We start from the raw sequence: 12761 nt of genomic DNA, 5'->3' as shown, positions 1-12761 counted from the left end.
TGTTTTCTGGTCACACACTTCTCATTTACCAGGCTTAATTTTAATATAGTCACTGAATTATATCAATAGGCCTTTCTGTTTGGACTAATTCACTCTGTCTCCCTGCTGCACCTGCTCAGAAGCTCCCTGTTGGCCTCTTGTTGCATCAAAGAGAAGCAAGGAAAGTAACACTGGTTGCTCCAATGCCTGACTTATAGGACTGTGCAAGGCCCCCAGAAAAACAGGAAGGAGCTTGACTGGCTCTGCCTAAGCCCAGGAGAGAGTCTAGCAAGGGATGGCTTCCCTCTGACAACCCCCACACTCCAAAATGAGAGGCAGTGACTCTCAAAATGAGGAAAAATGAGCATTACAAGCCTGGGTCCCAATCCTGCAAGGCATGCTGACCCGTGGGCCCATGCAGAGCACCCCTGTGGATCATCTGACAGCAATGAGATCTTAGTGCAGCAGTGATACTGTCCTTTCAGGGGTTCCAGTGTCCAGGTCTCTGCCACTGGACTTTTCCCCTGGGGTTTTACTGCACCCTCCATTCCTACAATCTCTGCAGAGCAATCATACCCACAGCAGACTTAGGGACAAGACACCTCCCCTTTCCCTTGCAGACTCAAGGAAACATCTCATATGGCTGAGCTTCAAGCACTGCACATTCACAGCCCTATTAGGCTGGGGGTTGAGACATGAGGCTGCAGAACCATCCCATCACTCAAAAAATCAGGGTCAGACGCGGGATGTCCAGCACTATGTAGAACACTAGAGAGGTAGACTCCCACCCAACCATCAAGGGCAACCCATGAAAAGGAAAAAAAGAGGATAGCTTGGGGGCTGCTCTAACTTGTGCCAGTTGACAACAGCCTCCCAGCAGAACACTCCAAACTGTCCCCCTGAATGAAGGATTGCAGGGAGGGAGGCACAGGAGACAGCACAGCATCCTCTATTCCCCCCAGGCTGGAGGAAGTCTGAGCAAGGACTTGTAGAGGTTTCTGCTCCCTTCGTGCTGCCTGGGCAGCACAAAGGGAGTGCAGTACGTCTAAGAATCAGCTCTTAAATATTTATTGTTGCCCTTTGATCTTTGGAACTAACCACTGCAAGTAAGGTCAGGAGGAAATACTGTGAAACCCACTGCCCTAGCGAAATCCACCTCAGCCCACCTCTGCTCAACATTGTAGTTTTTTTGAATGACAATCGTTTGCCCCATATTGATCTTTATTCATTAACATTTATACCTTGGTAATGCCTAAAGCCCCACCATCTCAAGATCCCATTGTACTACATGTAGTACGATCAGAATATACTAATACCTAGCTCATATAGCACATTTCATCAGTAGATCTCAAGGAACTTCACAATCTTTCATATATTTATCCTCACAACACACCCTGACGTAGGGAAGAATTATTATCCCCCATTTTACTGATGTGGAACTGAGGCACAGAGAGGCTAAGTGATATGTCCAAGGTCACACAGGAAGTCTATGGCAGAGCACGAAATTGAACCCTGGTCTCCAAAGCCCTAGGTGAGTGCCCTAACCACTGAATCAACCCTGCCCAAAACAGCCTACAGTCTTTTTTCCTGGTGTCTTTTCACCCTCATGTTTCTACATCATAATCCCTCAATTTTCTTTTATTTAATTTTAATGAGGGTGTTTTAAATAGTGTTTTAATGTTGTTTAAGAAATTACAAAAAGAAGAGTGTCAGAATCTGTCCCATAATAAAAACATTGTAACTCAGTTAAGTTTCTTACCCATGCAAATAAAGGTGTCAGAACTTGACCCTAAACATCTTGGTGGGCAGGGCTAATGGGACAGCTGCAAAGAGAATGCTTCAAAAATAAATGTATTAATTATTGCTTTCTTTGTCTACGTTCTCTAGGGTAGAGAATGGGTCTTACTCTTTAAGGCATATGTTTTTGAAGCTAGGTAAATGATAAAGGGTAAGCAATGACTGAAGGGGGAAACGTTTACACAATACCATGGAGTCCTTAGGTTTAGAGTCTGATGCTCTCCTATGTTCATACACTTCTGAGCCTGTTTAAAAATAAGACTGAAGGCATAATCTAGTTGTCTGACAAACCCAGGAATCTTGAGAGCTAATAATGGCTCTGCAACTGACTCAGATCCAGACACTCAGATCTGTGTCCCTTACAAATCTGTTTCTCAGCTTCCCCGCCTCTAAAATTGGGAAAAACTTGTCTACATCAAAGGCATCTTGTGAGATTTAATCTTTGTAGAGCACTTTAAAAAGTAAAAGTTTATTAGGAGTACAGCACCATATAATAAGTGCACATGATACTTAAAAAATACAAACAATTATAGGTTCACAACTCAAGGAGTTTACAGACTAAATTTCAGATAAGATACACAGAGGTGGTATAAGGGATAAAGGGGAAAAGAGAGACAAAGTCAACGTTGTTTAATTTATGCACTTTTTATAGTTACACTGGTTGAGCAATGGGTGCTAGCTAACCCACTTCTTTTGGTTAGCTTTCCAATGTTAAGCTGTGTGTTTTATAGAAAGTGTATATTTCCCCAATAGCCAATATATCAAGTTGGTCCTAAGCAGGATTGGTCTTTTACTGATCTTGACATTCTATCCCTTTGTCTTTAATATAGAACATTCCTTCTACAAGTTCTAAGTATGTTTTTCCTTCTCACCACCTAAAATTAATTTGAAGATATGCGGTCTTCTAATTAACAGCAATTTCTACTAATGCTGAATGTTTTCCTAGTTCACAATACATTATGACATAACTTTTTGAAATCTAACAGCCATGTGTCTTATTAATTGGCCTCCCTTATCTATTAATATTTTCTACCTTTTCAGCCAAAAACAACTTTGGTGATTATGTTTCATTTTCCACCTCTTGTTGGAATCTTGGGGGTCCCTTTGATCCCAAATTATCCTTAGAGGATCAATTGCAATACTTCATTTACCATCTTAGAAATGTCTTGACTTAACATGTGCAATCCAAAATAGAACTGGAAAAGACTTGTATGTGTCTGGGTGGCCTCCAGGACCAACCACTGTAACACTCTCTTCCTTGGTATTACAGAAATGTTGATTCATATATTGCAACTGGTTCAAGATTCTGACTCCCACATTCTCAGCAACTTTAGATCTAACCATATTACTTTACTTGTAAAATCTTTGCACTGATTTCCAGTGAGGTTGTTGATTGATTTTAGATTCTGATTATCAAAAATAAAATTCTACATAATCTTGTCCTTTGTTTATTTCTAATTCTTAGTTACTTCTAAAAACCCAGTAAGAAAAATATAGTTCCCAATGTAACACGTCAGAAAACAGAGCTCATGACCTTGTCTGTCTGTCATGCTAGACTGGTAACTGCTGAAGTAAAACCGAGAAAGCACCTTTAAATAGTCAATTTTTTCTCCCCTGAAATAACTTATTTATCAAGCTGGCATTCTATGTTAGTATAAAAAAGTGCAGCTAGTTAGTTTACCTCACCACTGAACTACTCCTAACTTGCCAGGCCCCTTGACCAAATATTTCTAGCAAACACCAGGCTTACTAAATGGGTCTCTTCTTACTAGAGTGAGCATAAAGGCTAGGAAGCAGGAGTTCTGTTCCAATCTCTTTCATTGGCCTTAACAATCTGCTGAATTTCGCTACCCTAATTGTTAAACATCACATTAATCACCCCTGTGAGGTAGATAAATATTACTACACCCATATTGTAGATTAGGTTTGTTCTCTGAACACAGACAGCCCAGTTCTGCCAATGGGATTATGATCAGTTGCACCTGGCTATCAATGATAGAAATGGTCTCAGAATTCAAAACACAAACTCACTGCAGCAGTAGGCAAAGTAATTGTTATAACATCTAGAAAATTTAGCACTACCCATCTCTCATTTCTAAAACTGGACAAATTTATGTATGTAGCAATGTACAAAAACCTCTATAAAGTAAAACAAAAATGACAGCTCAGACCAAAATACTGATTTTAGCAAGGTCTGAAGCACCATTTATATAAATACTCTGTCCATAAAACATCTGCCTAGGATAAACCTAAGAGTCCTATGAGAAATAATTAATATTATTGTTCCCATTTTATTAATCACATAAGAAAGATGTAATGAATTAATAAAATATGGAATTAGTCTTTATTCATTTTTTTATATTGCTTCTGGCCAAAGTGCAAGAAAGCTCAATATATAATTTCCCATTTTACTTCTGCTAAACAATTGCACTGCTTAGTAATTCACTTAAGATAAATCATGTTTCAGTTCTCAAAGCTAAGTGTTGTCATTAAATATTAAACTTTACAAGTCTACAGAATAGGATATTCTCTCAATCCTAAATATAAGTGTATTAAGACTATAAACTAATGAAGATCTAAATTTACTATCAGTAAATCTCACCAAGCATATAAAACTGTTTGTATTATAGCAAAGCAACACAACCAAGAGAACATCATATTATATATACATACATACACACACACACATATATATATATATAACAATTAAACAGACTTGATGAAGTAGGGGCCCTGTTATTCTGATTTTACTGTTGTTCAAAGTACATCCAGATTTGTGATTAGAATTCTTAACCCCAAACCATCACATCCTAGAGAAGGTTCATGGTTCCAAACAGTCTCCATTAAATGTTGTTGCACTACTTAACTTCTCTATTGTATCCTTCTCAGACATCTTTGTGGTATAGAGCTTAAAAAACTAATGTGACGCAGACCAAATGCTACATTTTTTTTAAAGGAACGTTTGCCTAGTAATTCAAAAAATCGTTAGGTTATTCCTATATTTTTTTTTAAACAAGACTTTTGAACTCATCTCCTATTAAGTATTACCAATCTTATAATCTACACTTCCACTGCAAGATGCTTGAGCAAGTTGATTCTACTTGAATTAGGGAAGAAAAATGTTAAATCTTGCAAGACTAGATTACTTTTATTAGGAAGCCAAAGCTCTGTTAGCTTATGTAGTTAAAGAGTCTGTGACAATTCTATTAAAAATCCCAGTTTAAAAAAAATGTTAGTGTCCACTGTTCAAATTCCAAAGGAAACTTGGCATGCAACCTATTCTATTTTCTATACACATACATACACACATACAGATAAGTTAGAAGTTACCATACAAAGTGAGAGGCCAATTGTATGGTAACTTCCAACTTATCTGTACGTGTGTATGTATGTGTATATATCTTTCTATGTGTTCCATTCTATGCATCCGATGAAGTGGGCTGTAGCCCACGAAAGCTTATGCTCTAATAAATTTGTTAGTCTCTAAGGTGCCACTAGTACTCCTGTTCTTTTTGTGGATACATACTAACATGGCTGCTACTCTGAAACCTATTTTATTACTGTAAGTCACCACCACCACATATTATGTCTACATAGCTTTGTCTTGTAATTGTACACTTTTGAAAAGTTGTAAAACTAATTTTATTGGAGATCCTGCAAGCGTACAGTATTCAGGAACATATACAAGCTGTAAATCATTATCTTTTTAACACTTTTTGTTATTTTTCTTCAAAAAAATCAGTTTAAAAAAATCACACAAAAAAAGAAAAAACAAGGTTGAATATTGCTTGTGGAATATCCACATCATTCTGAGCAGTATGATCATGAGACATTTAAAGTAAAATTACTATAACATTTACTTTGCAATGCACTATTTAAATAAACTGAACACACATATCATTGAGTTTAATGGAATTTTACAGAGAATATGGATTATACAGCAATTTTATATCGAGATTACCACATGGTAAAATGTGTGTATTCAGTCATAGCATATAATATAAATCAATTAACTAAAAATACAATTTAAATGCAAGGGAATTTGAGGGACTAGACTCTAATCCACAAAATCAAACACAAAGTTCTTTACATGTCTTTACAATTAAATTGCTGTTGATATGGTAAATAGAATGAGCCACTGTCTTAGCACTGAGGTAGAAGAGAATCTAAGCACCATATAGTGAATTATGTTTCAATCTTTACTCTGAAATTATTTGCTTTTAAAAAGTAATTGTCAAACTTTTGGCATTAAGATAATTTGAGTTTTTGAAAATAAAAAAATTTCAAGGTTTAAAAAGACAATTAACTTAAATTAATTTATAATATGCACTTCCAATACCACATATAATTTTATTCTTAGAAGAAAGGATTACTTACCAAATTGGCCATGTAAATTGTAAGCAGACCTCTCCTATAAACAGAAATAAACAGATTAGTGAATAAGACACATATCAATATTAATCACCCCTCATGCTGAAACAAATTACAGTTTAATATCACAACGTAACAACAGAAAGCTTTCCTAGAGTCTCTAAAAGATAGCTTTGGTTTACTTATGTAGTTTTCAAGCATTATCCATGGCAGAAAAAACACAAGAAGTATCTCCACAGAAACCATGCCAATAACACTGTGCTCAAAAACATTGCTTCAAAGCAGTTCAGTGACAATTGTTTCTAATTCTTATTGCTTACTCAATGACAGAATAAAGTTTTAACAAAATCTACAACTGATTTCTTGGCCTAATTCAGTGGTTCCCAACCTTTTCTGGTTAAGGACCACACACATCCCAGCAATGTCTCCTCAGACCAGGCCCTGGTATAGTTGCTACCATTTTCTCTCCTGCTACTTTCTGCCTGTTTTTGGTGTTTTGAACTTCTAAAACTTTTTTTCCACTTGAATTTTGCTCTTGCTTTGTAGCTCACCGTTCTCCATGCTGCAGGTGGTTATAAGCCATTTGAGACAGGGACCTACGATGGTAGGTCCATAAGCTTGAACATATATACTCATGCACTGTGGTTGAGTTCCACTGCAGCAGAGGACAGAAGCTTGGGTCTGGGGGCTGTTACCCATATCTGCAGCCTTGTACATGTGAGCTAGTCCTATGACACTTTGCGTCAGAGATCACTGTGGGAGCAAGAACAGAACTTTCCTTTCAAGGAGCCACCCATTAGCTTTCCAGTCACAAGAGCACATTTGCACTGTGAAAGGGCAGCTATAGGGTTATGCAATTTTCACTAACTCCACTGTTCATATGTTCCTGTGTATTCCCACACCAAAATTAGTCTGGAACCTATGCCTTGGCGAATCCTAGTTTCTATCAGTGTTGCCAACTCTTGTGATTTTATCACAAGTCTTGCACTATTTTCTGTTTTCCATAATGCTCCTTCTGTTGGAATCTAAAGATAGCATTAGAATCTCAGTGGCTGAAAGAAAAAAAATCAGTGTACATGCACAGTAGAGCCTTCTTAGATTCTGGCAGCTAAATTTGCACTAAGCTTTCTCCAGCTCAGGCTGCAGTTCCCAGCCAATGAGAGCTGCAAAGCGGGCACTTGTGGTGGGGGAAGTGTGCAGAGCCCCCTGGCTGCCGCTACACATAGGAGCTGGAGGGGGAACATGCCGCTGCTTCCAGGAACCTGCCTTAGCCCCACTGTGCCGCCGACCGGACTTTTAATGGCCCAATCAGCAGTGCTGACCAGAGCCGCTAGGGTCCGTTTTTGGAGGGGCACTCTGGTCAAAAATCTCAATTTAAAGGGCCCGGGGTTCTAAAGGCCCTGCGTCTTCCAGTTGAGGTCCTGCCCCCTACTCAGGACCCCGGAGTACGAGTAAGTCCTTTAGGTTACTTTCACCCCTGCTGTTCTCTGTACGATCATCAACTACACAGCATTCAGGTCAAATAAGTACCAGGAAAAAGTGGAAGAAACCCATGAGTAAGTCCCTGGGAACACTCAAAAAATGTTTTTGATAACATCTGGAATCCCTCCCATTAAGATTAAATAGCCAAGAACTCACTGATGTACTCAAGCACTTCACTGGCTAAGGGAAAAGAAGTGGACCCCTTACTCCTTAAGATATTGAAGCACCTTCTTTTCAGAGCCTGAAGATACCTGGGGGAAAGCTTTTGTCTATTTTGCTTTCGCTTGAGAGACTGGATTTATCTTTCATAGCATCAAAGACCATGCTACAAACCCCAACTTACACCACTACTACTTTGGGGAATATCTCTGCCACAGAAGATAAGCTTCTCTCCCCTTTGGACAATTTAAATGACTAGTTTTGTTACAGCTACAGAAATTGCTTCAGAGTTGTCTCATTCCACTGAGGTGTGGAAGGTTCCTCTGTGACAGTACTGAACATGCTGAAGGCATCCACTGGAAAACAGTACTGTAAGAGGAACAGTTGAGGTGTTCCCACCTCCTGCTTTTAGCCTTCACTGTGTAGAGACACACATGGCAGCCAGGCACTGTGTCATAAATATAAAGGGAAGGGTAAACACCTTTAAAATCCCTCCTGGCCAGAGGAAAAATCCTTTCACCTGTAAAGGGTTAAGAAGCTAGGATAACCTCGCTGGCACCTGACCAAAATGACCAGTGAGGAGACAAGATACTTTCAAAGGCTGGGAGGAGGGAGAAAAACAAAGGGTCTGTGTCTGTCTGTGTGATGCTTTTGCCGGGGACAGAACAGGAATGGAGTCTTAGAATTTAGTACTTAATCTAGCTAGATATGTATTAGATTATGATTTCTTTAAATGGCTGAGAAATTAAGCTGTGCTGAATAGAATGGATATTCCTGTCTGTGTGTCTTTTTGTAACTTAAGGTTTTGCCTAGAGGGATTCTCTATGTTTTGAATCTAATTACCCTGTAAGGTATTTACCATCCTGCTTTACAGAGGTGATTCTTTTTTACTTCTATTAAAATCCTTCTTTTCAGAAACTGAATGCTTTTTCATTGTTCTTAAGATCCAAGGGTTTGGGTCTGTGTTCACCTACGCAAATTAGTGAGGATTTTTACAAAGCCTTCCCCAGGAAGTGGGGTGCAAGTGTTGGGAGGATTTTGGGGGGAAAGACGTTTCCAAACAATGCTTTCCTAATAAATAAACCCAGATAAACGTTTGGTGGTGGCAGCGGAAGTCCAAGGGCAAAGGGTAAAGTAGTTTGTACCTTGGGGAAGTTTTAACCTAAGCTGGTAAAAGTAAGCTTAGGAGGTTTTCATGCAGGTCCCCACATCTGTACCCTAGAGTTCAGGGTGGGGAAGGAACCTTGACACACTGTTACATAGGATTGCCCTAAATGTTACCCTAAGGCACAAATCAAATGGAAAAGGCAGAAGAAGCAGCACTAGACAGCAGAAAAATCCTGGCTGGCAATCGGTCATTATCCTGCCTGTCAGAGCAAATGAGGAGGAACCCAGAAGTTGCACAATTGCAAACTGAGCCACATAATATTTTGTAAGAGAATAAACTATACAAACTTGTATTCTGCTGTTCCCTCTGCTAGGCCCCAAATGACAAAATAAATGCTTTTGGAACATTATCCTGGTGTCATTTTGTATTTAAGACAAGACAACAGACAGCTAGAGCAGCACAGGAGCCAGCAAACAGAGTTGTAAACAGGGGAGTTTCAGTGGGAGTTCTGTTGGAGAAGGTATTTGTATTTGGTCTTGTATTCGTATTATTTGTATGTGCAGAGGCTTGTAGCGGCTTTGTGCTGGGAGAGAAGCTGAGCCCTGATTAGGGGGCGGGGCTTCCCTGACTAAGGGTCCTATACAGGTAGCCAGCCAGCCAGTCAGGCAGCAGCACAGACAGCTACAGCAGCAGAGGAGCCAGCAAACAGAGTTGTAAACAGGGGAATTTCAGTGGGAGTTTGTATTGTGGTACTTGTTTGGGGTTTGCTTTTGCTGTGGGTGGTGGTGTTTTGGTGTGGTTTGTGTTTCCCAAATTAACAGGATATAGGTGAGAAGGCTATGACAGATACAGAGACAGCAGTGGGAGTGACCCATGTAGTGGAAGACACAATGAAGATGACTGGATGTGGAAGCTGCGGTATGTATATGATCCTGGAGGGGCTACCTGGTAAGAGTTTTGTCTGCATGAAATGTCGTCTAATAGAGCTGATGGAGGAAAAGATCAGAGGACTGGAGATGCAAGTGGACAGTCTGGTTGTGTTTAGAAGGGGGTTCGAGCGGATTAAACTCGATAAGTTTATGGAGGAGAATGTATGATTGAATAACATGATTTTGGCAATTAATTGATCTTTAAATATTCATGGTAAATAGGCCCAATGGGATATTAGATAGGGTGGGATCTGAGTTACTACAGAGAATTCTTTCTTGGGTATCTGGCTGGTGAATCTTGCCCATATGCTCAGGGTTCAGCTGATTGCCATATTTGGGGTCTGGAAGGAATTTTCCTCCAGGGCAGTTTGGAAGAGGCCCTGGAGGTTTTTCGCCTTCCTCTGTAGCATGCGGCACAGGTCACTTGCAGGAGGATTCTGTGCTCCTTGAAGTCTTTAAACTATGATTTGAGGACTTCAATAGCTCAGACATAGGTGAAAGGTTTATCACAGGAGTGGGTGGGTGAGATTCTCTGGCCTTCATTGTGCAGGAGGTCAGACTAGATGATGATAATGGTCCCTTCTGACCTTAATATCTATGAATCTATGAATAAAAGAACCCATTTTATGCTGATTTTAGAAGTTCCTCTTTCTTCACTCAACAATATACAAATAAAACAGGCTCAAAGAAAACAAGGTTAACTTCATGGTATGCAGCACCTGAGTAAACAAGGTTTTCTATCTCGTAGAACAGGTTTTTAATGCCCTTTAAACAATTTTGTATCTGAAACCATTTATATCCACATTTGTAAAATTATCTTTGCGAAATGACAGTTGTCTATCCAACATCAACAACAAATAGGACTCCCATACTCAAAACAAACTACTGGCACCAATCTTGTAGTTAAGGCCCTGGACTGGGAGCCAGAAGAAACTCTTCCATTGACTGGACAGAAAAAAATGGGCAAGCCACTTAGCCTCTCTCTGTCTTCATAGATTCATATATTCCAAGACCAGAAAGTGCTGTTGTGATCATCTAGTCTGTTGTCTATGTAACACAGGCCACAGAACTTCCCCAAAATAATTCCTAGAGAATTTCTTTTACCAATCCAATCTGATTTGATTTAAAAATAGTCAGTCATGGAGAATAAACCACAATCCTTGGTAAACTCAAAAAATTAATTACTGTCACCATTAAAAATGTATGCCTTATTTCCAGTCTGAATTTGTGTAGCTTCAAATTCCAGCCATTGATCATGTTATACCTGTTCTGCTAGACTGAAGAACCCATTATTGAATATTTGTTCCGCATGTAGATACTCAGACTGTAATCAAGTCACCGTTCTCTTTAATAAACTAAACAGATTGAGCTCCTTGAGTCTATCACTATAGGGCATATTTTCTAACCCTTTAGTCATTCTTGTGGCTCTTCTCTGAACCCTCTCCAATTTATCAACATCTTTCTTGAATTGTGAGCATCACAACTGGACACAGTATTGCAGCAGTAGTCGCACCAGTGCCAAATACAAAGGTAATATAACCTCTCTACCCCTACTTGAGATTCTCCTGTTCATGCATCCAAGGATTGCATTAGCTCTTTTTGGCATAGCATCACACGGGGAGCTCATATTCCACTGATTATCAACCACCATCCCCAAATCTTTTTCAAAGTCACTTTCCTAGGGATACAGTCTTCCATTCTGTAAGTATGGCCTATATTCTTTGTTCCTAGATATATCATTTTACATTTAATCATGTTAATACAGTTTGCTTGTGCCCAGTTTATCAAGTGATCCAGATGGCTCTAAATCAGTGACCTGTCCTCTTCACTATTTACTACTCCTGCAACTTTTCCGTCATCTGCAATTATCGGTAAAACTTTTACATTTTCTTCCAGATGATTGATAAAAATGTGAACAGTGTAGGGCCAAGAATCAATCTCTGCAGGGCCCCACTACAAACAAACCTACTCAATGATGAGTCCTCATTTACAATTACATTTTGAGACCTCAGTTAGCCAGTTGTGTGTGCCAGGCTAACTTTAGGTCACTAGTTTTAATCAAAATGTTATACAATACCAAGTGAAACACCTTAGAGAACTCTAAGTGTAATATGTCAACACTATTACCTTTACCAACCAAACTTGTAATAATTACATTATCCTTCTTTAATTCTTTATTAATCTAGTCTTGTGTCAGCTGCTCCATTATTTTGCCAGACCGACCTAGACAAGTCAGATGTCTTCAAGTCACCAGAGCCTGATGAAATACATCCTAGAATACTCAAGGAGCTGACTGAGGAGATATCTGAGCCATTGGTGATTATCTTCAAAAAGTCATGGAAGAAAGGAGAGATTCCAGCAGACTGGAAAAGGGCAAATATAGTGCCATCTATAAAAAGGGAAACAAGGAAAACCTAGGGAATTACAGACCAGTCAGCTTAACTTCAGTAGCCGGAAAGATAATACTGCAAATAATTAAGCAATCAATCTGCAAACACCTAGAGCAGGGGTGGGTCAGGCCACATCTGGGTATAGAAATTGTATGGCGGGCCATAAATGCTTACAAAAATGGGGTTGGGGAGTGGGAGGGGGATGAGGGCTCTAGCTGCACGTGCGGACTTTGGGGTGGGGCTGGGGATGAGGGGTTTCGGGTGTAGAAGGGTGCTCCGGGTTGGGGCAGAGGGGTTTGGAGAGTGGGACGTGGATCAGGGCAGAGGGTTGGGTGCAGGCTCCGGGCAGCACTTACCTTAAGTGGCTCCCAGAAGCAGCAGCATGTCCCCCCCCCACTCCCACTCCTACACAGAGGCGCAGCCAGGTGACTCTGCTGCGCGCTGCCCCATCTGCAGGTGCCGCCTCTGCACCTCTTATTGGCCGCAGTTCCCAGCCAATGGGAGCTGCAGAGGCGGCGCTTGGGGCGGGAGCAGCGTGCAGAGCCC

General features: G+C 40.1%; 1 protein-coding gene across 4 annotated transcripts in view; it reads right to left on the bottom strand.

The window, feature by feature from the left end:
• The window catches only part of TMEM135 (transmembrane protein 135), a 383037-nt gene that overhangs the window by 276555 nt on the left and 93721 nt on the right, over positions 1-12761 (bottom strand). For all 4 annotated transcript variants that reach the window (XM_073336705.1, XM_073336701.1, XM_073336686.1 and 1 more), the window contains one exon: positions 6154-6187. In XM_073336705.1, the coding sequence (XP_073192806.1) occupies positions 6154-6187 (34 nt within the window). The remainder of the gene's footprint in view (positions 1-6153; positions 6188-12761) is intronic.

The sequence above is a fragment of the Lepidochelys kempii genome, chromosome 1 (genome assembly GCF_965140265.1).
Source record: "Lepidochelys kempii isolate rLepKem1 chromosome 1, rLepKem1.hap2, whole genome shotgun sequence".
NCBI classification, from domain to species: Eukaryota; Metazoa; Chordata; order Testudines; family Cheloniidae; genus Lepidochelys; species Lepidochelys kempii.
Note: the sequence above shows the minus strand (reverse complement) of the source record. Positions and strands in the feature narration are given on the sequence as shown.